This window comes from Podarcis vaucheri, assembly GCF_965113315.1.
Source record: "Podarcis vaucheri genome assembly, chromosome: 2".
In the NCBI taxonomy this organism is placed as follows: domain Eukaryota; kingdom Metazoa; phylum Chordata; class Lepidosauria; order Squamata; family Lacertidae; genus Podarcis; species Podarcis vaucheri.
In genome coordinates, this window is record NC_138760.1 from 7680900 (window position 1) to 7708038 (window position 27139).

The 27139-nt window shown below is 46.0% G+C and overlaps 2 protein-coding genes across 3 annotated transcripts in view; one reads left to right on the forward strand and one right to left on the reverse strand.

Annotated features, from left to right (window-relative positions):
- LOC309522235 (uncharacterized protein) overlaps window positions 1-20870 on the forward strand; it is a 120872-nt gene extending 100002 nt beyond the window's left edge. The window contains exon 10 of the transcript XR_014214990.1: window positions 20853-20870. The gene's annotated coding sequence lies outside the window, so the exon portion shown is untranslated. The remainder of the gene's footprint in view (window positions 1-20852) is intronic.
- FAIM2 (Fas apoptotic inhibitory molecule 2) overlaps window positions 1329-27139 on the reverse strand; it is a 43254-nt gene continuing 17443 nt past the window's right edge. For both annotated transcript variants that reach the window (XM_082206311.1, XM_082206312.1), the window contains 8 exons: window positions 23751-23804; window positions 20773-20823; window positions 19348-19387; window positions 17467-17504; window positions 15542-15629; window positions 13998-14093; window positions 9962-10015; window positions 1329-3916 (listed from right to left, as the gene is read on the reverse strand). In XM_082206311.1, the coding sequence (XP_082062437.1) occupies window positions 3767-3916; window positions 9962-10015; window positions 13998-14093; window positions 15542-15629; window positions 17467-17504; window positions 19348-19387; window positions 20773-20823; window positions 23751-23804 (571 nt within the window). In that variant the 3' untranslated portion in view covers window positions 1329-3766. The remainder of the gene's footprint in view (window positions 3917-9961; window positions 10016-13997; window positions 14094-15541; window positions 15630-17466; window positions 17505-19347; window positions 19388-20772; window positions 20824-23750; window positions 23805-27139) is intronic.

Consider the following 27139-nt stretch of genomic DNA (forward strand, 5'->3'; position numbering starts at 1 on the left):
GCCCATTTATTTGCTTAATCAATACATTAATTTATTGTATCCCCACCTCTCACAGTTGCTAGATATGTAACAATGAAAGATATGGTGGCATTTCCTATCCGTCCAGGCCCATTTGCTTTCACCAGGGGTATCCCCCCACCTTCTATCTGTCCCCTTCTACAGAAGGCCTGTTTTCCTCTTCTACATTACAGCCTGGGTACAAAACCAGAAAGTTCACTGCATAAATCAGGCACCAGGGAGAGCAAAACTCTTCTGATAGAAGAAGCAGGCAGGCAGGGAGACAGGTGCTTTGTGCAGGACACTGCTACTCCACATGTGCACAGTAACTTTCCTCTCACTCGCTCAGGGGCACCACCAGCTTGTAAACTGAATCTGTGTGCAATGACTGTGCAAACATCTGAGTGCTAAGAGGGGAGGACAGCAGCAAGAGGAGGAAGAGGACGATAACATACAGAGCAAAGGGCTTGGCACCGGCCTGCTCAGATCCCCTCCCCTTTCTCCACTGGTCAGAAATGCCACAGGCGACGGAGTGACGCAGACTCCTCAGCATTCCCAGGCAGGTTTCAGATAAGCCGCCCCTATCGGGTGGAAGGATCATCTTTTAAATAAGAGTTAGAGGCTGTTGCAGCCTGGGGGCCACCATTAGAAAATAACTGGTTGATTTCCACATGGGGACCATTAATACCACACGTGCAATGATGGAAAGATACTTGGGTATGCTCTGGAGTTCATGTAAGCTGCAGCCTGAGGAGGTAGTGGGCATGGGGCAGGAGACAATCTGTCTGCCCTTTCCAGGCCGAGATCACGCTCTGAAGAAATGTGATCGCTGGTCAACAAATAAAAGCTTCTCAAAAACACCCTGATCCCAGTCTGTCAAGAAACTGCCATCCAGCCTACAGGCTCTTTGGACAACACTGACAAATGACTGTGAGACTCAGGAGACAACAGACTTGGCCCAGTCCAAGGAGTGGGTGCCAGTTGCTGACCTCAAATCCAGTTCCTCTGCCCTCTCCTGGTTAAGCACTGAAGTGCCCCACTTCAGGAACCTAGAGAGATTTCCAGTGGAGAAAGCAGATTGCCCTGCAATGCTTCCCCTGTCAGCGTGGAAAGAAGCTTCCCATGGAAACCGTGAAGACAAGAGATTTTCCTGGGTCTCAGAATCAGCCTTTAGGCCAAACAGGCCTGAGTGGGCTGGAGCCCCTTCATTATATGTCCACGTAATCCAAAAATCGGATGGACTAAAGCAATAGAGTCCATTTAAGGGTGGTGGTGATCTATCTACACCTCTGGCTGTGCCTTTGCTGTAACAGAACAAAATCACCCTGGGACAGAATACACTTGTTTTAATAACTGAATCATCTGATGACATAGAATGCTGTTACTCTGTAAATCTAAGCAGGTCTCAGCTTGTTGATTGGCTGGATGGTAGACTGGCTGGGAGCTGCAAGTAAGGTGCTCAGAGCTTCTAGGAATCAAAATAAGGATAACAGCACCACAAACCAATAAAGAGATAAACACACAAAGCATCATATGACATAGCATCACTATCTACAGATCCAGTCTGGGGTGGTGGACAGAGTGTGGGACCATGAAGACCTGGGTTTCGGTTCTTTATCAGCTGTGAAACTCCCTGGGTGACCCTGAGTAAATCGTCATCTCAGTCCTACCAAACCTTCCCCAACGTGGTGCCCTGCAGATGTTTTGACCACTACTCCCGCCAGCCCCAGAGAGCACATCCAATCTAGCTGGCTGGGGCTGATAGGCATATTAGAGGGTGCCAGGTTTCAGAAGATCACTCTAATATATCCCATGTGGGAACAGCCTCACAAAGAGTTCATCTTGACACACACACATGCACCACTGAGTTCAGGGGAGGAAGGGTATCAATGTCGTGAATGCACAAATAATAATGTAAAAGTTCACTAGATCACACAGGTGAACAGAGTGCAAATACCTACATCATGGTTGTGCCAGCAGTTTTATATATATGCAAAGAATGCAGGGCACACTCTGAATTACACAAGGGTGATTGTATGTTATCATCTGATGCAGAAATACACCATTGGTTAGGCAGGGGTTAGATATGACCTCATTGCCTTAACACACACACACACAATCTGGTCAATTTGGGATTTTAGAATTTATTCATGTTCTTTGTCCAGTGGTGCTGAAGCTTTTTCATTCTTGAACCCTTTACCCCAACCTCTGCACTCTTCTCATGACCCATCCACTTCTGGCAGCAGAGGGATGACCTCAAACTCCAATCAGGAATTTAGATTTAATTTAGGCAACTATTCTATCCGAGATGGTGAAGGGATCTAGCTAAGAGGCTGGAATGTCTTCACTTGCAAGGATCTATCTATATATGAGATTTAGAGGAGACACAAGGTCTCCATTCATGCACCCAATATTTCTAAACAGATGCAGTGTCATAATGCAAAAGGTGATCTGAATACAAATGAGAATGGTAGGCTCCTGTCTAGATTTCTGGAATCTCCTACACATGGATTTCTCAGTGCTGGGGTGTGTTTCCCTCCATCTTTCTGTCTGTAACAATTAGCAAAGAAATGCTAGGCTATGAGAAATGCCGTGGCCATCCTCTCTAAATCTGAAAAGACTTGCTAAGCTAGACATATGAAAGCAGAAAGCATTCTTCTGTCACTCCCTCCTTCTCTCTGCCTCGTCTCCTTTCAAGCCCTGATCCACTCGTGGGAAGAAGTCTTAATGTCATCCACATCCCAAAAAAGGGATGGAGAGACAGGTGAAGTCATTGGTGCATGGGAGCGCAGCATGAAAGTGGCGGCAAAAGGTGTTATCCCAGATCTAAGGACATGCTTGCTCTTGTTAGTGGCTGGGACTAGAAATGCCATCACTGACTGAGCAGGAACACAGTGACCATTTATTCTGGATGTTTGCCCTCCACGGCTCCTCTTGCTATGCTGGAAATAGTGCTGAAACAAAAAAACCAAGAAAATGGGCAAAAGAACGGAAATTGAACCCTGCAACTTCAAATCAGCAAATTTAAACTCAAAGCCAGGCAGAACAGGCTCAGAGTCTGGAACCACCCCCACCCCCCAAAACATCCTAGTGAGCATGAGGGCATGTGAAGAAGTTCTATCAATGACGCTAAGCGAGATGGACCTTGTAAGCTGCTCTGAGCTCTTCGGAGGAAAAGCATCTAGTGGCTAGAAAGCAAATGAACAGATTGGCCCTAAATGTGTGCCAGGACTTGAATTTGAGGCTTGCACAGCAATTGTCATGAAGAACACCAATAAATAAATAAATAAATAAATAAATAAATAAATAAATCAGCCATTCTGCAGATTTTCACAAACATTTGTGACCACCTTGATTAAGATCCTTTCTGAATTCCCAACTGCTTTGCTTCAGCAATTGAAACCACACACATAAAAAATTGGTCCCCCTCCCCTTCACTCTAGTGCCCATTCTGGTCCTGCAACTCCAGGTTCAATTTACAGCTTGAAGGCAGTCGCCAGAGCAAGTACATTTACACCCCAGTTTGCTTTTTGAGTCACAAAAGTTTTAACAGCATCTATATGTATATATGTACAGCCTGCAGGAGCTCAACGAGGCCGGTGGGTGGACAGGGGCCCATCTGATGGAATGGAGCTTGCTAAAGGGCCAGAGAGGTTGGATAACTTTTTCCTCTCTCCTTTCTTTCTTCTTATGTCATCCGATGTATATTCCTTTCTTTTTTTTAATAATAATAATAAATCAGACACAAGCCCTAGCAGCTTTGCCAAGCTCACTCTCGGCTAGACCCAAAGATCTGCAGGAAAAAGGAGAATACGTAGATGATGTCTAGGTAGATGTTGAGAGCCCCAAAGATGTATTCCTCCGGGCTCATAGCGTAGCGTCGGTTTCCCATCAGGAGCTGTGTGTCAAAGGCCAGGAACTGAAAAGAGAAAACAAAACATAGGCCAAGGTCAGTGCTGCCATTTTATACATGTCTGCTCAGCGCTGAGTCCCCCTAAGTTCAGTGAGACTTGCTCCAGGGGAAGCGAGTATAGGATTGCAGTATAGGATTGCTAAGTGTGCCGGTAACCTCTCTGGAGAAATCTGTCAAATCAGTTTCGCTTGTTTTCTCTGTTACAATTCCAATTTGCCACATTTCCACGTCTGTTTACATTTAAATGAAAAAAGTCCTGAGCATTTTAGTGTGCCCACATTTTCCCCTTAATACACATTTATTTATTATATTTGTATGTAACTTTTGCCCATTAAACATATTTGGGCAAGCAATTTCCCCTAAGATAAAGCATTTGGGAGGAATGGAGGGCTAAAAATATAACAACGACGCCTACTACTACTAATACACAAACTTTTATGTGCCTATTCTCCTGATGTACACAATTCTGGGTTGGAGAATGACAACATTTGAAGGCTGCTGGTGTTTTGGTTTGTATATTGATTTGGAAAGGGCAAATGAGTTGGCCCAGATGAAGATGGGGACTGAACTGAGTTTCATCCCATCCTTTCTGACCTTCAGAGCTTATGGTGATAACAGTATTGGCATGATACTTTAGCCACCTCCCTTGCTGCTTGTAGGTCAAGTCCACACCCATACCCAGCCTCAACCTCCTTCCCTCTGCTCCTCACCCGGAAAGCTCAGGCAGCTCCCATGGCTTGGATTAAGAGGGAGGCTCCTTGCTGGGTGGGTGCCAGCCTGACTTGCCAGCCTGAACCAGTGTAATCAAGATCTCGCTGCCCAGACGCAACACCTCACTCTCCTCCCTTGTACAAAGGGGGAAAGAGATCCATAAGCAGAACTGAAAATGTGCATGCTTCGATGCATTTCCACTATACCCATGTCCCTGCGGCTCTCTGAGCGAATGGAAACAGGAGAAAAGAATTAAAAGGCTCACAATGGGCTACAGAATCCAGTAGATTTTCCCTGCATCCCACTATCTGCCTAAACAACCACCACCACGACCTACCAACGCATAGCTGTCAACCGTCCCTTACTTGGCGGGAAAGTCCCTTATCCCAGCGCCGTGTCCCGCTGCTGTCCCTTATTGATGATGTCCCTTAAATTTCCCGGGTTTCAAAGGAAGCAGCTCCTCTCCCTCCCTGCCTGCCTGCCGGCCAGGGAGGAGGGAGGCTCCAACTGTGTTGCTTGGCTGCGTTGCTCACCCAATAAGGAGTCTAAGAACGACTGGGGGGTGGAGCTTGCATGCCTTGTGCCGATCAAATCGGCTGCTTTGCCTGGGGACTCGCCTTTGCTCAGCGCTTCCCAGCGGAGAGGTGACGGTGGTTTTCCTTGCTGCATCCCCTTTGCTGGGTTGCTGCGCTATGGGAACCACCGCTTGAGGCTTCGTTTGGCTGCTGGCTGGGCTTTCTGCCTTTGGCTCGGAGGGGCTCAGAAGTTGAACATACCTGTGTTCTGAAAATCCCTTATTTTGGCTGCTGATCCCTTATTTTCGAGGCTGCTGGTCCCTTATTTTCAAATCTGTATGTTGACAGCTATGTACCAACGTGGCCTACTGCATTCTTCCCAAAGGAGGAACACAAGGAACATCACACAACCTTCCCCTATGCTACATGTTCGGTTTTTAATTCAAGGGTGGGGACAAATTTTGCATTTGTTCCCCCGCCCGCTTTTGCTTCTGGCTTTTCCCACCTGTGGCCCCTGGGAAAGGGTGCTCAGAAAGGAATGTGACCTTCAGCCCGAAATGTCTACTCTAATGTAAACAGCGCTTTGCGTCCCGCTTTTTCTTGCGTCATAGAGCCCGGTTAAAATGCTTGCCGAGGACTGCAGTTCAGATTTGTGGTTTGTTGTTGTTTAGTCGTTTAGTCGTGTCCGACTCTTCGTGACCCCATGGACCAGAGCACGCCAGGCACTTCTGTCCTCCACTGCCTCCCGCAGTTTGATCAAACTCATGCTAGTAGCTTCAAGAACACCATCCAACCATCTCATTCTCTGTCGTCCCCTTCTCCTTGTGCCCTCCATCTTTCCCAACATCAGGGTCTTTTCCAGGGAGTCTTCTCTTCTCATGAGGTGGCCAAAGTATTGGAGCCTCAGCTTCAGGATCTGTCCTTCCAGTGAGCACTCAGGGCTGATTTCCTTCAGAATGGAGAGGTTTGATCTTCTTGCAGTCCATGGGACTCTCAAGAGTCTCCTCCAGCACCATAATTCAAAAGCATCAATTCTTCGGCGATCAGCCTTCTTTATGGTCCAGCTCTCACTTCCATACATCACTACTGGGAAAACCATGGCTTTTACTACACGGACCTTTGTTGGCAAGGTGATGTCTCTGCTTTTTAAGATGTTGTCTAGGTTTGCCATCGCCTTTCTCCCAAGGAGCAGGCGTCTTTTAATTTCGTGACTGCTGTCACCATCTGCACTGATCATGGAGCCCAAGAAAGTAAAATCTCTCACTGCCTCCATTTCTTCCCCATCTATTTGCCAGGAGGTGATGGGCCCAGTGGCCATGATCTTCGTTTTTTTGATGTTGAGCTTCAGACCATATTTTGCGCTCTCCTCTTTCACCCTCATTAAAAGGTTCTTTAATTCCTCTTCACTTTCTGCCATCAAGGTTGTGTCATCTGCATATCTGAGGTTGTTGATATTTCTTCCGGCAATCTTAATTCCGGCTTGGGATTCATCCAGCCCAGCCTTTCGCATGATGAATTCTGCATATAAGTTAAATAAGCAGGGAGACAATATACAGCCTTGCCGTACTCCTTTCCCAATTTGGAACCAATCAGTTGTTCCATGTCCAGTTCTAACTGTAGCTTCTTGTCCCACATAGAGATTTCGCAGGAGACAGATGAGGTGATCAGGCACTCCCATTTCTTTAAGAACTTCCCATAGTTTGCTGGTTTGTGGTTTAGTTTCATGATAAATTGTGGGTTATCAAAGGTCCAAAGGGCAGTTGTTAGAAAGCTCCAAGAGAACAACCCTCTTTTGTTGGGAACCGGAACCTCCAGGCAGGTTTGTTCCACTAAGGTTAACATGGTTACAGAAATACTGGCAGGATTACCTGGTTGACCGAGGGCACTGGGCCATTCCCTGAGACTGGCCTATATCTTAACCTATATTCCCTACCAGTGGGCAACTACCATATTTTTTGCTCTGTAGGACTAACTTTTTCCCTCCTAAAAAGTAAGGGGAAATGTGTGTGCGTCTTATGGAGCGAATGCAGGCTTCACAGCTATCCCAGAAGCCAGAACAGCAAGAGGGATCGCTGCTTTCACTGCATAGCAATCCCTCTTGCTGTTCTGGCTTCTGAGATTCAGAATATTTTTTTTCTTCTTGTTTTCCTCCTCCAAAAACTACGTGCGTCTTGTGGTCTGGTGCATCTTATAGAGCAAAAAATACAGTACCTAAGTACAGGCTTCAGATATCCCAAAGTTAGACAGTGTAAATGGCAAACTTCTTCAGAGGTTGGTGTTTGAAAGAACATGTTGGCATCCCTGAAAGCACACCTTTTTGGTTAAAAGCAGGATGGGAGAACTTTCAGCACTGCATTAGAAATAGGCATATTTGGGGCGATATTCTCTTTGATGTTGGAAAGGTAACATGGTGGCTGAATAAAAATGGTTTGGGGGAAGGCCTGATCTCGATCTGGCCTGCAGGTTCAGCCACACAGAGTGACATCCAAAACCTACTTTTCCATGTTCAGGGAATAAGCCTTTCCGAGATGTCAATGATAGGGAGGTTTAAGGAGAATACGACAGTGTACAGGGACCTTCTTCCTATATGCTGAATTGTTGTATGTACTGAGCTAAGCACCGGCTGAACTCTGCCTGCAGTTTGAGAAGGTGGCACACAGTTTCATTGATGGGACACATTTCTAACGTGGGAAGAGACATGCAGCAATGTTCTGAGGATATACGCTAAGACTTCATGCTGCAGCTCAAGCAAGAAGAACCACATGATTAGTTTTAACACACAGGTACATGCAGTTGCACCATTCAGTCTACCAAAGTTTAAAGGTGCTGACCTTTAAGGCCCTAAACAGCCTCAACCCAGTACACCTGAAGGAGGGTCTCCACCCCCATCGTTCGGCCCAGACACTGAGGTCCAGTGCCGAGGACCTGGCGGTTCCCTCACTGCGAGAAGCGAAATTACAGGGAACCAGGCAGAGGGCCTTCTTGGTAGTGGTACCCGCCCTGTGGAACGCCCTCTCATCAGATGTCAAAGAGAAAAATAACTACCAAACCTTTAGAAGACATCTGAAGGCAACCCTGTTTAGGGAAGCTTTTAATGTTTGATGTATTACGGTATTTTAATATTTTATTGGAAGCTGCCCAGAGTGGCTTGGGAAGCCCAGCCAGATGGGCGGGGTATAAATAATAAATTATTATTATTATTATTATTATTATTATTATTATTATTATTATTATTATTACCTTGCTGTGAGATACATATGTCTGCGGCAAAGAAGGGAGGCAAGATGAGGAGTTGCTGGTGACGGTGGCAGAGGTAAGCAGCCATGCTGTGCTACAGCTCTGGTAGTGGGGAGGGTCCGAATGGTGGTGGGCTTGACAGGATCAGTGATGAGCCTTTCCAAGCCCCTGTGCCCTCAATAGATGGCCAGCCTTGCCAACTTCAGGTGCAGGCACTGGTGCCCTTGTGCACCAGACCAAATGTCCCTACTTGCTAGAATCTCTTTGAGTTTCCCCTCACTGATGGATGGCTGTCGCCTCTTACCAGCTTCCACCATATAGTTAGAGCCTGGCTACATTCACAGATGTTGTATAAAATGAATACATTCTCATGCACACGCATATATATATATATAGCACAGGCGTCAGACTCTGAGACTCCTGCAGCTCCCTGGGAGACTGGCGGAAAAGGCTGCAGGGAATGCTATGCAAGCCCAAGGGGATGTAGGCCGAGCCCATTGCTTATCTCTGCTTCTTAACTTATATAGTGGCCAATTGCCCCCCTCAAGCCCTGAGGACAATTAGCTGTGAAAAGGGAGAGAGCAAAGATAGCAAGAGATAAACAACACTCTCAGCTGATGCAATCCTTTTTTTAAAAAAAAAAAGTATATTCAGGGAAATGGTGCAAAAAAAAAAAATATGTGTCTAATAATGAAAGTAACATACAAACCGAAGATTGGAAACATGAGGACCTCAGAAAAAGCAAAATTGACAGATTTATCTGTCCCTATCTTTCCACGCCCACACTCTGATGGTGAGGCAGCAATAGCAAGGGCTGCATGAACACGATTAAGTTTAAAGTTTAAAGACACCCACTTGTCTGTTCAGAATGGGAAAACCAAGCTATCCCCTTGGAGACCTTGGCTGTGGACACAGCATAGATTTAATGCAGATGATTTTCTTCCAAAGAATCATGGGAACTGAAATTTACTCCCAAAGAACTGCAATCTCTAACCCCCTTAACAAACTACAGTTCCCGGGAGGGGTGCTAGGTGCTGTATAACTGTATAAGTGGGTGTCTTGCCCATCATAACTGAATAACCGAATCCTGAACAGTGTAGACTTGAACACATGGATTGCAGATTGGATTGTGTAAAGCAGAGATTCGTGAAATACAAGGAGAGACTCAGCTTTGTGTATTTGAAGGAGTGGGGTTAGGGGAGCCTCCTTCTCCCACAAAATCGAAGGGAGCAAAGGAAGGAGCAAAGGCTTAAAATGGACCTGGGCTGCTGGTGGTTCTGTATAAAGTAATAAGAGTTTAAGAGACCAAAAAAAAAAAAAAATGACCCAATGCCTTTTGGTTGATGAATTCCTTCTTCTAGGGCACAACAAGAGAAACTGAACACATTAGACCTTTAATTGTTTTATATGGACTCAATTAGTGGTGGTGGTGGTGGTTTTGAAAGATGCACTTTCTCCCCAGTGTCATCTTTTGCATCCTCTGCGTGGCTACAAGTGCAAAGCACAGCTGATATTTTAACCTCTGTGAATTCTCACTTCTGGTTGCAGTGAGTCAAGGAAAGAATTGTCTTGAGCTCAGCTTACTTACCATAGTAAATACAATTGCGCCCAGCACAGCATAAATGGCCTGGAGCCACGGCACCTACATGGAAAGAAGCAAGAGAGATTGGTCAGCCTCATAGGACAGAAGGATGTAAACATTGCAATCCATGTGGGAGGATGAATGGCTGGATGTTTGTACATAGTAAGATGCTCTACTGGGTTCCATTTCCAGCCTTTCCTGAAGATGCCAGGTATTGAAACCTGAGAACTGTTAGAATTCCTGCTCCGTGATTGCAGTCATGGGATTGTTGTCTTTCACATGGCGGTGTATGTTTTGACTCCACAGAGTAGGAAGTGATGGAGACAGGATGTTTGTGTTACTGTGTTTCGTGAAGTTGGACTATTGTCCTTTGTTTTTCCTCTTTGCTGTCTGATGCTAGAGAGGGAGGGAGCCATGTTGCAGTGCTCTGTGTGTGATTATGTGTAAATAAAGTAGATTAGCCAAAATGCTGAGTTGGTGAGGTCTGTTAAGCGAACTGTGAAGACTCTGCGGATCCCAAAGTGTGCTGATGTCTGTTGGCATCGCTCGCTGTGATGTTCGGGCTGAAGAAAGCTTTTGAAGCTCCCGAACGATCGACCAGGAGGGAGAGAACATGCAAGTCGGGCATGGGTCTCTGCCAGGGTCCTACTTGAGTGTAGGATAAGCTCCTGCCTTGTAATGACTGAAACCATCAGTTTTGATTGCACTGGCTGGCAGAAGCTCTATTGGGTTCCATTTTAGCCTTTCCTGGAGACACCAGGTCTTGAACCAGAGATCTTCTACATGGGCATCAGATGTTCTAACCACTAAGCTATGGCCCCTCTCTTAGTAGAGGCTCAAGGTACAGGTTGGCTCAAAGTAAAATAGTAACAATAATAATAGACGCCTCCAGAAAGAAGATGGAAAAGTAACCAACAAGGTGTAAGGAAGAGAAGTTTTGCATTGTTCTCATTTCATTAAACAGGCTCCCAAGCACAGGCTGAGGACCAAACATCACTTGATAATGTTTTGAAGGGTGTTGGATGATAACTGGAAGCTGAATAAAGCTCTCTTTTTTGGCAGAGACTCCTGTAGTGTGTCAGCAACAGAATCGTAGCCATGTCTACTCTGAAGTAAGTCCTACTGAATCCAATGGGACTTAGTCCCAAGAAATGAGCGTTAGGACTGCAGCCTGTGTGTGTGTGTGTGTGTGTGTGTGTGTGAGTGTGTGTGAGACAGACAGACACAGAAAGACAGACAGAAACGGTTAACTTGAACTACATAGAAACATTATTCTCTACTCCCTGTTAATATTTAAGATAAATGTATGACAGGAATGTGTTATACATTTCCTACCCAGCTTGATAATATCTTGGGTTGTATTCAATGTAGCGCTAAGGAGAATGTTCTGTCAATATGAGGATTTCTCCTTGCACAAAACAGAACATTCCCTCCATTCCACCCCACCTCAAAAAAACAAACAAACCTGTTTGGGGTTTTCCCTAATCCTCTGGAGCAGATTTGGGTAGGGTTGCCATACGTCTGGATTTTCCCTGGAGTCCAACAGCAAAATTAGTCTCCAGGGAAAATTTCAAAAAAATCAGCAAAATATCCAGGTTTTTGCCAACAGAACCAGGAAGTGTGTGTTTGAGTAGTAACAACGACCACCCCAACCCCCACAAAAGATTTCTACTTTTTGAAATATAACAACCATAGATTTGGGGATAGTGTGAGGCACATGCAGGGGAAAAAGAAGTGGAAAAATTCCATTGTACTAGTGTCAATCCTTGTACAAGCACAGCTATTTAGTTGAATAAAGGTAAAGGACCCCTGGATGGTTAAGTCCAGTCAAAGGCGACTATGGGGTTGTGGTGCTCATCTCACTTTCAGGCCAAGGGAGCCCGTGTTTGTCCACAGACAGCTTTCCGGGTCATGTGGCCAGCATGACTAACCGCTTCTGGTGCAATGGAACACAGTGATAGAAACCAGAGCGCATGGAAACGCTGTTTACCTTCCTGCCGCAGTGGTACCTATTTATCTACTTGCACTGGTGTGCTTTTGAACTGCTAGGTAGGCAGGAGCTGGGACAGAGCAATGGGAGCTCACCCCATCACTGGGATTTGAACCTCCGAACTTTCAATTTGCAAGCCCAAGAGGCTCAGTGATTTACACCACAGTGCCACACGCTGAATATCACCTGGTGAAGATGATGGAAGCACTTATTCACCTGGGTCTGGTTTTAGATAACCACCCACCACTATGCCAAATTAAAATAGCAACATGGACCTGTTTGGTGTTTGCCATCGAGAAGTACATAGTGTCACATAGAACCTGCTTCAGGGATGAGAAATCTGGGGCTCTCTGTTGCAAAGCACAACATTCTCACACGCGTTGACGTTCTGCTTATTCAGGCCTGAATCATGGAAGGGTGTGGATCAAAGGACGGATTGTTCTTTTAAGGCAAGATAATCAGGTACTCAGTATGGTTCCAGTCACTTGAGGTCCTGGAAAGCCCAGCCCACCCTGGAAATCAAGCAAACAAGCCAAGTCCGCAGTGATTAATGGGGGCTTCAAAACCCAGGCTAACACTCCTTCTTTTGTCAATATCTAGCAGGCTCTCGTGATAACTGCAGAACGAAAACTCCCTGATGGAGAATGATTGAGAGATTCTGGCATCTTTGCCCTCTTTCCCATTTCTCCTCCTCCCTGTCATAATCAGTCTTTGCTTCATGAGCAACTGCTGGTCAGGAACAGTAAACACAAGCCGGTGCCAAACCTTGCAGTTGTGTGTGTGTGTCGGGGGGGGGGAGGAATGGAAATGAAGACCACAGCGCCACAATAGGAATGGAAATAAGGTTTAGGAAATTAGCAGGAGGGAACGTGCTTGTTTGGAAAAGAAGGGTGAGGGCAAAAATGAAGACTTCTGAGCCAGTCTAGCTTAGTGGTCTTGCAGGTGGGATTCCATAGGCTGCAAAAGGAAAGGGGAATGGCCAGAGCCACCTCAGACACAATTTTGCCTAAGAATAGAGATGGATAAATCTGTCGATTTTTGTTTTTCTTAGTTTCTCATTTTCCCAGTCTTAAGTTCAGTTATTCAATGTCTGCATCAGGTTCTAAGGTGTGTTTTTTTTTAAAAAAAAATTGTCTGCATGGAAATTCATATGCATTCTTATTCACAATTTTGCCTAATATAATGCACCTTCGTGCAATATTTTCTCATACGGCCCATGTTATCTTAGGGAGGCAGTGAATACCATTTGGTTTTTCCATCCCATGTGCAGATGGAGGAGAAATTCTTTTTGGTTTTCATTTTAAAGCAAACCTGCCTAATTTGCACTTCCCCAAATTCAAAACTGACACCTCTTTGAATCTGGAACCCCCAAAATGTGTCCATTAGTGTGCATAAAACACACTAAGTACTGAAAACAACATGTTAAAAATGCACTAAAGTAGAGACAATGGCTAGAAAAAACATGTGAATAAGGCAAAACTGCATACAAAAATGTGCATGCTAAGAAGCGTTTATGCTAGAATGCCAATGAATTTCCACGATTTCCTCTTCTTTTTCATTGCACACTGATGCAGAAATGTGGAGAACTGAACTTAACATTGGAAAAATGAAAAGCAGAGAAAAATCAAAATGGACAGATTCACCGATCCCTTTTCACTTTCTTGAAACAGGCCCAAGCAACTTTCTCCTGTTTTTGCTTTGTAGTCTAGGTTGGGCAGCAGAGAACTGGTAGCAAGCAGAGGGTTGACTTAAAAGCCCATTTGACTCCTGTCCCAATGCTGTGATTCCGTGTAGATTAAGCTTTAAACCAGGGGTAACTAACATGGTGTTCGCCAGAAGATGTTGGGCTATAATTTCCATCAGCCGCAGCTAGCATGGCCAGTGGTCAGGGATGATGGGAGTTCTAGTACAGCATCATCTGGTTGGGTAACATGTTGACTACTCCTGTTTTCAGCAATTTTGAGTGCTCTGGCCCTGAACCTCACTGTCCCAGTGAAATGACACATTCCCATGTGCGTATATTTTTGCTAGTAGAAACAAGATGAGACTTACATATTTGAAAGGAAGCAGAATGGCCAGGATGATCCCGCTAAAAAACAGCACCATCAGCATCACGAACAGCACGCCCTGGCAGGAGGTGAAATCATACTGTGGGAGGAAAGAAAAAGGTCATCACTATATCTGTGTACCCCGAATGAGTATATTCAATGGCACCCAACCAATGGCACGAGGTACTCACATAACCAAACACATACAGCCTTTGCCAGGCAATTGCTACTGAATCTTGTATGCAGATGGACGCTCATCCTTCTCAAGTTATATCTCATGCCTTGAGATCCCTTCACTTACACTGTCTTAGACTTAGACAAGCTCTCCATCACATCTAGCTTTTTGACTATATGAGCCACAATATCCACCTTGGAACGTGTTGGGGAGATTTCAAGAGATTTCAGGAAGCCTCGTCCCAATACAATCCAAACTCAGACCCTTCCAAATTAGAACATAATGTATCTCATATTGGTGTTTGCCCCGGTCACTTCAGTTTATAGAAAATTCAGAGTTTCAATGGGCTGTTCGTGTTTTATGGAGATTGATTGATTGATTTAAGTTGCATACTGCCCTATACTCATAGATCACAGCATAAAATTCTGTTCTTCAACCATCAAGATTCCCAGAGTGACTTGCAGATTATGAATGAAAAAAGGCAGTCCTCAGTAATGTCTAAAAAGGCTTAACGCAATAGAAAAATGGATTGAAAGGAAGGAACAAATAAGCAAACTCGGAGGCTGAAGGTGCCCCCATACCACCCTTTTAAAACATTTCATTTTGCTGCATCTTGCTGGTGGTGGCCCTCTCCTCGTAGAAATGGCAATGGTGCTCCTTCCAGTGACAGGGAACTGACATCGGAGCTAGAGGCGGAGGGAAGGCTCTCAAATGATGCTGGAGAAGGGCCCAGCAGGGAGAGAGGCAGCTCCGCAGATGGGGAAGCAAATCAGCGCAACACCATAGGGATATAGAGGGGCTGATGGGGAAATCGGCGAGAGGGCTCCAGGACTCTTCACCGGACACCAGCAGGGGGAGCACGGGTCCTCCGCTACCCACGCCCACCCTGAGCAGAAGACTTCCGCACAGAGAGAGTAGGAGGAGACTGGGTGCCAAACAACTTTTATGTTGGAAAAGATTTAAGAAACGCCCACTGACGGATTCTGCTAGCGACTGAGGCAGCCATGAAGTGAAGGGCTGCCCAGACTGAAAGGTTTAGCAAGGCAACAAAGCCTGGAGAGGCGGCAACTTACGCACGAGCAACCCATACACATTACACAGTGACAGGTGGCTGCCATTTTTTATATCCAGATGTCTCCTTGAACAATACTATGTTAACATGTGGTGTTATTCTAGGAATACATCTGAGGTGGGGAATGAAAGCTACCTGCTCCTGGCTCTGGACTTACTAATTGTAACTGTAGCTTATTTTTGCCGTGTTTTGCCCCCACCCACCTGAAAATTGCCAGAATGACCCTCCCAACTTCTCCTTCACCTGTAAACGGAGTGACAAAATTTAGGATGCCCAACCCTACTAAGACGCATTCACTCACCTTGGTTTGGAAGCTGAATAAGGTGACAGAGAGGCATACCAGAGCTGTTATCCCCAGGCACAGAAGGACTGACTTGGTGTTGTAGTAGCTGCAAAATGAAAAATGGAATGGAATGGTTTTAGAGATCCAGACTAAGAGATCCGCCTTCGGAAAGGACATGTGCTATAGTTCTCAGAAGCCTGGGACACATTTGGTTTAGAAACTAACTCGAAACTTTGGATTCTGATAAAGTCATTAAGTAGGAAGAGGGAATCCAACTTGTTTATGTTGCTCAGGAGCACAAGGAACAGATGTTGTCAAAATATCTGAATTCTCCGCATTCTGAGGAATAGGGCCTCATAATGATACCTCATAATGATGTTAGAATTCCTGCTCCATGATTGCAGTCATGGGGTTTTTGTCTATCACATGTTGGTGTGTGTTTTGACTCCACAGAGTGGAAAGTGATGGAGACAAAATGTTTGTGTTACTGTGTTCTGTGAAGTGGGACTATTTTCCTTTGTTTTTTCTCTTTGCTGTCTGATGCTAGAGAGAGAGGGAGCCATGTTGCAGTGCTCCGTGTGTGTTTATATGTAACTAAAGTAAGGTAAAGGTAAAGGTACCCCTGCCCGTATGGGCCAGTCTTGACAGACTCTAGGGTTGTGCGCTCATCTCACTCTAGAGGCCGGGAGCCAGCGCTGTCCGCAGACAGTAGATTAGCCAAAATGCTGAGTTGCTGAGGTCTGTTACGCAAGCTGTTGGCATCGGTCACTGTGATGTTCGGGCTGAAGAAAGCTTTTGAAGCTCCCGAACGATCGACCAGGAGAGAGAGAACATGCCAGTTGGGCATGTTTTGCTGCCAGGGTCCTACTCGAGTGTAGGATGAGCTCCTGACAACCTCTACATATGCAGTTATGAGGCTACCTTATACCAAGTCAGACAATTGGTCCATCTAAACCTGCCTTGTACATGCCAGCCAGTGGTGCTTATTCAAGGACTTGGGTCTTCCCCAGATCTGGCACCCAAGCTTTTCTAACTGGAGAGGCCAATAAGGGATCCTAGCATCCCTCTGCATGCAAAGGCAGGTGCTATGTCACTGAGCCACAGCTGCTGACCTCAGAGGAATCTTATTGGACAGGGACTCTGAGAACCACATGCTGGGAATAACATAACAGGGATGCCCAACATCAACTTCCCACCTGCCTTGTGAACTTTCCAAAGACACAGATATAAATGATAATAAAGTTGGTCATGGCTGGACAAATGGAGCTGAGCTAAGTGAATCTTTAGCCTGCACCCAGCAAAGCAATTGCTTCCCCATCTTCAAATGTGGTGATAAAAACTAAGAAGAATGCACCCATTGAAATCTAATCCTAAACATGACTACTCAGAAGAAGAAAGTCCTATTTAATTCAGTGCTTACTCTCAGGTAATTGGGGTTAGGACTGCAGCCTTAATCAAGAACAGCCCAAATTGGCATACTATGTTTTTGTTTTGTATTTGCAACAGCAGAATTATTTGCTGCATTGTGTTGATTGCTCTACTAGATACTGTGACCAACTAATGCCTTTGTTTTGTCCTTCCAGTACCACTGACAGGCCATCAGACAAAAATAAAACAATGAAAATTCATGATGCACCTCTGCATGAGATTGTTACAGCAATGGGAATGACAAATGTACATGACTTGGGCCACAAGTAGGGATGGAGGGGGAAAATGATTCAGTTCATGCTTGAAGCTGAATTTATCAAATTTGCACTTTCCAAAACAATATGAGAACCTCAGGCAGCAAAATGGATCATGCCACCCTTGGGATAGAGAGGGGTGTGTGTAAATAAGCATACTCTGACTTTCTAATGAAACATCGGAGGGTGAGGCCAAAGAATGAAATCTCACACATAGAAGAAATATGGCAAGTATGCAGTCTCTTCTTGTGACCAACCTACCTGGAGAGCATCCCAGTCAGATAGGCCATGGAAAGAGTCTGTGGAAGGAAAGACACTTGGTTAACTTCAGAAGCTGGAGCTGAGTGTTAGGGAAAGAGGCACAACCAGATGTCACCAGAAGCGCATGCTCTTTGTCCTTTCTGAGGACAAACTCAAAGAACTTGTGAGCCACCAAGCAATAATAGTGCATAAAGGATGGATTTACACTAGGTAGTTTCTTCCTCTGTGGTGTCATAAACAGGCCAAAAGCCAAAGAGAACTATTCATTTAATACAGTGGTACCCCGCAAAACGAATGCCTCGGAAGACGAAAAACTTGCTAGACAAAGGAGTTTTTCATTTTCTTAGCCGCTTCGCAAGACGCATTTCCCTATGGGCTTGCTTCGCAAAACGAAGCTTGCCCCGCAAGCTCCGGGGATAGTGGGGAAGCACAGCACATCTTCCCCACTGTCCCCGGACCTCTTTTGAAGCAAGGGGCGGTGGGGAGAAGATCGCTTCTCCCCGTTGCCAGCCCCCCTCTCTCCCCAGACCCCTTTTGAACCAAGGGGCGGCAACGGGGAGAAGCAATTCTCCCCGCTGCCCCTTCCCTTGCTTTAAAACAGGTCCGGGGACAGAGGGGAAGGCGCGCGGCTCTTCCCCTCTGTCCCCGGACGGTCTCCATAGGAACGCATTGATTGATTTTCAATGCATTCCTATGGGAAACCGTGCTTCGCAAGACGAAAAACTCGCAAGAAGAAAAAACTTGCGGAACGAATTAATTTCGTCTTGCGAGGCACCACTGTAGTTGCATTTCAGGGGGAATTTCAGAAGGTGCAATTTTTTCCTCACCCCTGCATGGCAAGCTGTGCTGCCAAAATCCTTCAATCTAGTCAACTCTTGAAGGTGCAGGACCCCCAGCCTTTTTTGCTGCTGGGCACTCTAACTGAGGCACTGTTTTACCCAAAAAATTATAGTACCCTTTGTCTACACCAGGGTTGTCATCCTGGTCCCTACTGCCCACTAGTGGGCATTTCAGGATTCTAGGTGGGCAGTAGGGGGTTCTACGGCACAAGCTGAATCCTCCTTCCATCAAGCACTGGTGGGCGGCAAGGAAATTTTACCATCAAGAAAGATGCATTAGTGGGCGGTAGGTATAAAAAGGATGACTACCCCTGGTCTACACCTTTCTGATTTGGGGGCTTCCTGGTGTTGTTGGACTCCAACTCCCAGCAGCCCAGAAAGCATGGTTAGTGGTCAGGGATGATGGGATTTGTGCTTAATCAACCAAAGATATTGCTGGACTACAGCTCCCATCATTCCTGACCATTGGTGTGGGCTGATGGGAGTTGGGAGTTCAAAGCATTTGGAGGGTTCCATGTCGGCGAAAGCTGCTTCATAGAGTCAATGGTTTCAGACTTTGGCTTTCAGCCACTGGAAATGGACAGAACGTGACGTGAGAACATAGGAAGAGTCTTGCAGGATCAGGCCAATGGCCCATTTGATGCAGCATCATCTTGTTCTCACAGTGGCCAGCCATATGCCTGTGGAAAACCTTCGAGGAGGAATCAAGCACAAGAAGATTTCCCCTCCATTGGGTTTCCAGCAACTGGCAATCAGAGGCATAATATGGAGGCAGATCACAGCCATCATGGCTAATAGCCATTGATAGCCTTATCCTGAATTTGTCCAATTTGTCCAATCCTCTTTTAAAGTAATTTAGGTTGGTGTCTATCACTGCCTCCAGTGGGAGTGTGTTCCATAGTTTAACTATGAGTTGCATCAATAAACGCTTTCCTTTTCTGCCCTTATTCTTCCTTCGGCTTCCTGTTGAATATGCGGTCCGATGCTCCTGTAAAATCCCCATTAGCTTAGCACAAATCACAGCCCCAGGTAGACTACTTACAAAGATGCTCAGGAGGATCAGGTTCCATGGGAAGTACCTCCTGTGAGTTAAGTGAAAGGGAGCCAAGAAAACACTGTCGTTACTCAAAGAGCATAACCACTAGAAGGAAAATTGCACAATAGCATCTTGCATAATCAGATAATTAAAGCAGGGCAGATAGAGCAGCAGGGCAATAACATGTGTACAGTTCTACTGGGTAACTATCGCTCAAGAGATGCTCTGGAGCACAAAAGCTTCTCTGGCTGATTCAACTTAACTAAGAGTTTGCCACCTTTTCAGATGTGCCTTTTCAACAGTGGCTTGCGAGGTGTGGTTTATATCAAGCAAGCATTTCTTGGCATGGAAATGAACAATGTCACTCCTTTGCTGCTGCGAGTATAAAAAGGTAAAGGACCCCTGACAGTTAAGTCCAGTCGCAGACGACTCAGAGGTTGTGGCACTCATCTTACTTTACTGGCCGAGGGAGCCAGCGTACAGCTTCCTGGTTATGTGGCCAGCATGACCAAGCCGCTTCTGGCGAACCAGAGCAGTGCATGGAAATACCGCTGGAGCAGTACCTATTCATCTACTTGCACTTTGACATGCTTTCGAACTGCTAGGTAGGCAGGAGCAGGGACCGAACAATCGAAGCTCACCACGTCGTGGGGATTCAAACCACCAACCTTCTGATTGGCAAGCCCTAGCCTCTGTGGTTTAGACCACAGCGCCACCCGCGTCCCTTGTGGGTATAGTATCTGCTAAAAGGGCAAAGCAGCTAGGATCTGGATGGAAAGAGGGATTTGGAGGGACTAATACCCAAGGACATCAATATACTGAAAAACACTGGCATGTTCAGTGGGGGAAATCAGATCTTCCTCCCTTCCTCTTCCTTCCAATGCATAACTATAGCAGAGCATTTTCCTCACTGTGGCATGCCTCATTCAGAAAAGAAGGTCTGTTCTCCCTGTGCAATGCAAAACCAGAACCCAGGCCAGTGATGCCTAGTTCACTACATGCACCACAAGGCAAACTGATGAGCCATTATCTCAAACTTACATCAGCACCACCCACCCCTGCCAGGGGAGAAGGGATGAGTGAAGATCAGAGGGACATCAGAGGGACAGCTAGAAGACCAGCTAATAATAATAATAATAAAACTATTGTTATTATTATTAATAATAATAATAATACCCCGCCCATCTGGCTGGTTTCCCTAGCCACTCTGGGTGGCTTCCAATGAAATATTAAAATACAGCGGTCTGTTAAACATTAAAAGCTTCCCTAAACAGGGCTGCCTTCAGATGTCTTCTAAAAGCTTGTACTGATATGAGAATATCCAAATTTCCAAGGTGACACAGATCTCTCCCACAAACAAGACAGAAAAGGAGGTGCACAGAGAACCCAAATCCCCTTTCTCTATCAAATGCACTAGAAGTAGGGTTTTACCTGGGTCCAGAGCAGCAAGCCAGGATCAGGTAGGTAATAAAGAAGACGGCACTGCAATGAGAGAGGGGGGAGGGAGGGAGGGAGGGAGGGAGGGAGAGAGAGAGAGAGAGAGAGAGAGAGAGATGAACCAAGTGGGGTGGGATTGCAGATTGCCATTAAGATTGCCAGTGGTTGGCCACTGTGAGAATAGGATGCTGAACAAGATGGCTCTTCTTACGTTAGCTTTCCTAGTCTTACTTGGCTATACCAGGGTATTGAACTTGGACTTCGGACCATTTGTTCTACCACTGAGCTATGGCCCTTCTTGATGTTTGGTCAATGCAGGGATGGGGAACCCTTGCAGATGTTGGACTACAACTGCCTCCCACCCCGACCATTGGACCATGCTGCTTGAGGTTGATGGGAGTTGCAGTCCAACAACATCTGGAGAAGCACAGGCTCCCCATCTGTGGTCTAACAGGGAGAAAGAAGAGGATCTATGACAGCACTTTAGCTCAAGCCTCTCAAGTCCCACCTTGAACCCCAGCCTACATCCCAGTGGGCTAAGGGCTACAAGAGAAACAGAAAACACCCTTCTTAATGGGATGGGGGGTGAATGGTCCACACAATCAACCAGTTCAACCTGGTGGAGAATTATTAGTGACTCCAGACAACTGATTGAATAGGGAACAGGAGGTCAACCTTCAGAGAGTCTGTGCAAGAGGAAAACTTCTCCAAGTATTTTTCCACTAAGTGAAGGGCTGTAGAGTGTAACCCTAAACCGTTTGCCGTACTGTCACCTTCTGCCTGGTGGGGAGATGGCTTGTGACTGAGAAGACAGGTTCCACTTACATTTGCAACAGTGAGGCTGAGGCATGTGGTCAGGCTGGGAAATAAAAACAGCCATGGAGTGGGGGTGGAAGTACTTGCAGTTGCCATGCCCCCACCTCTTAAATCTGGTTCTTTTTAAATGAAAACGTATTTTATTTATTTTGCAAACCTAAGCAGATTTGCGTAGCAACAACAACAACAACTAAAACTCCCTCCAACCCTCCACTCCCAGAGGGCAGATTTGCACCTAGGTAAGATATGGCTTCCGTCCAGCTCTAGATTTTCACAAGCATCAATAAAGTAATGAATTGAAAGTGTCGTTCCACAGTGTTCCGTGTGTTCTTGGTGGGCGAAAGCCACGTTCAATGGATTGTGCGTATTGAATAAAACCAAACCTTGTTGCACAGGAGGGGGGGTACTCCTCTTTCCTGTATGATGCTCATGTTCTAAGGTGGTAAACCCTAAATTTTATTTCTGAGCTACATGTCCCTCCCCCCAGAGTTTTTCTTCAGTGCTTTCCAACTACCCATCCTTGGTTACACCTTGCCTGTTGCTTCTCTAGTGCTGTGTCAAGAAAAGCCAGGCTGGCATTAACTGTGCACACCTGCACAGTGGTGAAGCTACATCCCAGAAGGTGTGGCGCATGTCCCGGGGGCGTGGTGAGCATCCCAGGGGACGTGGCATGTGTTGGGGTGTATGTGGCAAGCACCAAGTGTCCTGGGGTGCTTGGCAAGCACCATGGCTGCGATGGCACCCCCTGGATGGTACCTGGGGCAGACCGCCCCCCGGCCCCACCTTCGTCTGCCAGTGCACCTACACCATCTCCCTTGTAGCACTGAACCTGCATTTCTCTGCTATTTTGCATTGTTTGCTGATCATGGAGAGAGGGAAGGAAACAATGAACCCCTCTGCCTTCTGAGGTTTCAATAAACCATTGTTTATTGTAGGTCCAAACCAGCAGGTCAGGGGTCTGCTTGTAGGTCCGCTGTCTCCCAACTCTTTCCTTCCAGGGACTCAGTCGTAGACTCAGTCTCCCTGTACTCTTTCCCACTGCACACTAGGGGGGTTCCTTCCTCCTCATCTCCAGTGCTCAACTAAAATGGGGTGGGGCTTAATGAACACTCCAACCCTGACTCTGCCCACTTTTGGCCAAAAAGGGCTGAAAGTGTTTGCCTATTTCTTTTTCCTCTTTATTTTATTTCCCCAAAGACCTCCTAAAACAGTCCCATACATACACCACAACTAATAACAGTATACATCTGTAACACGTGTTCCCAATTAAATGATCCACAAGTTAGTATAAACCTTTGGAACGGGTCTTTGGTTTTCTAGAGAATTTGTAAATGAAATGAAGCTCCATTTTGTCCTGCCTAGCATCACATTCACCTGGTGAGCCCCAGATGTATGACTATTCCCAGTGCCACTGAAGCCATAGGGTCCATAGCTGTCAACTTACAGATTTGAAAATAAGGGACCAGCAGCCTCGAAAATAAGGGATCAGCAGCCAAAATAAGGGATTTTCAGAGCACAGGTATGTTCAACATCTGAGCCCCTCCGAGCCAAATGAAAGCCCAGCCAGCAGCCAAATGAAGCCTCAAGTGGTGGTTCCCACAGCACAGCAACCCGGCAAAGGGGATGCAGCAAGGAAAACCACTGTCACCTCTCCGCCGGGAAGCGCTGAGCAAAGGCAAGTCCCCAGGCAACGCGGCCGATTTGATCAGCACAAGGCATGCAAGTTCCATCCCCAGTCGTTCTTAGACTCCTTATTGGGTGAGCAACGCAGCCAAGCAACACAGTTGGAGCTTCCCTCCTCCCTGGCCAGCAGGGAGGGAGGGAGGGAGAGGAGCTGCTTCCTTTGAAACCCTGGAAATTTAAGGAACATCATCAATAAGGGACAGCAGCGGGACACAGCGCTGGGATAAGGGACTTTCCCGCCAGGTAAGGGACGGTTGACAGCTATGATAGGGTCATTTTGAGCAGGATTATTATGGGTTGGAGCTCAGACTCTACCCTTTAGCTTGTTCTTAAGGTTGCTTTTGTTTTCCTATGTCAGCCTGTCCATCAATAACTCTTGTACTGGGCCTACAAAATAACTAAACTTGCCTTATATATTAAATAAGAATGTAAACAGAGATGAAGCTTATTTCTGAGATAAAGCCAGTACTTACTATGAAGCCCAGTACCAGGCTGGATTTGCTTGGATATATGTTTGAACTGGTTCACTGCAGTAAAGAAAGAGAAAGACAAGGCACATGAGAGCAATTCAAAGAGAGCAGAGCACCTGTGATCCTGGCATCTCAACGGCTTGCCCATGGCCTGTAGGAGGCACCAAACCAAACCCCCTCCACCCAACCATTGCCTCTTGCCTCCCTCTCCTCCCCATCCACACTGTGGCTGTAATATTGTGACCTCTGCTGCTAAATCTTGACACTGGTGTATAATACGGACAACTAGAGGGGGCCTGATCCACCACCCTCTTCCCAGCAATTTTTTTGGCTCTCCCAAGACCCCACCAATTTTAGTATCAGATTTAAAAAGTTGTTGTTGTTAGATGTATTATCCATCCTTCACCCGCAGATCTCAGGGCAGGTTACAAAAATTTAGAATTCAGTATTAGAAAGTAAAAACGAAACAAAAATAAAAGTAGACACAATGCTGGGCTGGGTGGAGCCCAGCACCCTGATGGGAACGAAAAGTATCCCCTTTCCAGTCATCAGATCGATCATCTGATGAGCAGAGAGGTTGCAGTATCATGTGATCTGCATGGTTTACCCGAAAAGGGGTCCTGGGTGTGTATCTGACTGTGTGTACATGCATATAAGCAGTTTGCATGAGAATATGATTAGCCACACCCACCGCTGCCATGTGACCTCAGGGAGGTTGGCCAACAAAACAAAAAAAAAAGCAAGCCACCCTGATGTTGAGTCTAGTTACAGGGCCGTATCAGATCTGGGTCTAGTCAGAATGTTCTTAGTATCTTGTGTAACAGGCTGCTGCTGTGTTAGCACTGGAGAACCGGGTCACTCACCCCAGCATCAGTGCAAAGGAATGGACTATCGACAGTGCTAGGAGGGGCTTATTCTGAGCCATTTTTTCTGTGCAGCTATACACCGATTTGTGGGAAATAAATGCTTCATGTACTTACTGAGCAAGACCCTGCAAACAGCAAGCACTGCTTAAACCACCCAGTGTTTGGGGAAAGGGGCGGGGTGGGGCCAATGCTCTCAGTTTCCACACAGCCTCAAAAATAATTGAAGTGGGCATCACAATCAGCATAATGACATCGATTTATTTGCTTTATTCTACTTCAGGGAAATGGCTGTTGGCTTTGTAGCCAGGTGATTAAATGGCTTGAAAAGTCTCAAGCGATACCAATGTATTATTCATGTGACATGCAATTTGATTCAGGTAAGCCTTTGCATCCACCACCTCTGCTATTTGAGCATCAGACAGGTGGCCGCTGAAAACCGAGGCTATGAATAAAAGTGCACCAAACGGTGTTGCAAAGTCCTAATGCTTTCTTCTTCCAGATACAGCTGCTAGGGACAAAGAGAGGGTGATCTCCAATGTATCTCACCCAGGGAGGGGGTTTTGCTGCCTGAGACGAAATGGGAATGTGCCACTGTGCTGTCACTCCGCCCCACCACTGAAGCCTCCCTTACCAAGGTGGTACAGCAGTGCCTGTGAAGTGGTAGCAGCAGTTTCCAGGGGAATCTCATGCACTCCACGAGATCTTGTGAGATTTCAGCAAGGTCTCACCAGAAGCCAGTGGCAGAGGCAGGGAAGCACTCATGGAGGCACCACCTCTTGGGTTTGGGCCACCCGAGGCAGCTGCTTCACCCCACCTCATGGGCCCTGAACAGTGTGGCATGAAGGTCAGGGGTGCTCCCTTCACAAAAGAACAAAGAACATACACCCATATTTCTATCACTCTATGTGGGGCTGCCCTTGAGACTGACCCAGAAACTCCAACAGGTGCAGAATGCCGCAGCGAGACTCCTTACGGGGTCTTCCCTGCAAGATCACATTCACCCAGTGCTACACCAGCTGCACTGGCTCCCGGTGGGGTACAGGATCAGGTTTAAGGTGCTGGTTTTAACCTTTAAAGCCCTTTACGGCCTAAGACCCTCGTACCTACGGGACCGCCTCTCCTGGTATGCCCCACAGAGGAACTTACGGTCTTCAAATAAAAACATCCTGAAGGTCCCAGGCCACAGAGAGGTTAGGCTGGCCTCAACTAGAGCCAGGGCTTTTTCGGCAGTGGCTCTGATCTGGTGGAATGCTCTGTCACAAGAGACTAGGGCCATGCGGGACTTGACATCTTTCCACAGGGCCTGCAAGACAGAACTGTTCCACCAGGCCTTTTGTCAGGGCACAGCCTGGCTCCCTCCTTTTCACAGAACTTTAGCTTAATGGTTGCCATCAATTTGATTTGAATTAATTTTATAATGAAATGATTTTAGAATGTTGTAGTATTTTATTGTTGTTAGCTGACCTGAGCCCGACTTCGACTGGGGAGGGCGGGATATAAATAATAAAAATTTTTATTATTATTATTTGATTTTATCTTAGTTTTGTGAGCCAGCTTGAGCATGTAGAAAGACAGGCTGTGAATGTTTTCAACAAATTTCACTGATTCCACAGACTCTAATGTATGAGATTCCCGTCATTCTTGATACATATTGTTGGAACATATAGCTTTTGAATGGAGCTGCCACTAAGGATGGAGGAGCAATTCAATTCAGTTTGCATATAAAGCCGAATTGATCAAATCCACACTTTCTGAAACAATGCGAGAAGCGAAACACAAGTCGCCCTTTGAAATTTGCACTTAGGCAAAATTTGCAGTGCAGGTCTCCAAGCACCCAATGTTTACAAAAGAAGGCATATATTATGGGGAAATGTGCATAAAAAATGAATATGTTCATGAAAGTAACACACAAAAATGCATTATATTAGGAGAAATTGCCTGCAAAAAATATGTACCTTAGTCAAAACTGCACACAAAAATATGTTTGTTAGGAATAATGAGAATTTATGATTGGAGAAATGAGAAACTGAGAGAACCAGAAACTGACAGATCCATCCATCCCTAGGTGCTACCAATTCTCACCTAGAGCAGGGGTAGCCAAGATGGCACCCTCCAAATGTGAACTGCAACTCCCATCATGCTTTGCAATTAGTCATGCTGGATGGGCCAATGGGAGTAGGAGTCCGACAGCATCTGGTGGGTACCACACTGGCTACTCCTGAAAGCAATGTTCAAGGCCATTGTGGATGCTCCTCTTTGGTTAAAATATCCCAGAAATTTTGAGGGAAGCTATTAATACCTTCCTATAGTCTGCTATCATTCTGTTTAAGGCTCCAGACACACAGTAAAACAAATAAATAATATATCATCAATCAAGTGTGTCAGCTTGAATGCAAGTCCATGGACTTAGACGTTCGCAGGATAGTCCACAAGTCAGAAAGTCATGCATAGTTTGCTCCTTTTATTCCCCATGCACAGGAAGAAATAATACGGGAGCAGTACTACCATTAGGAAACATTAGCCAAA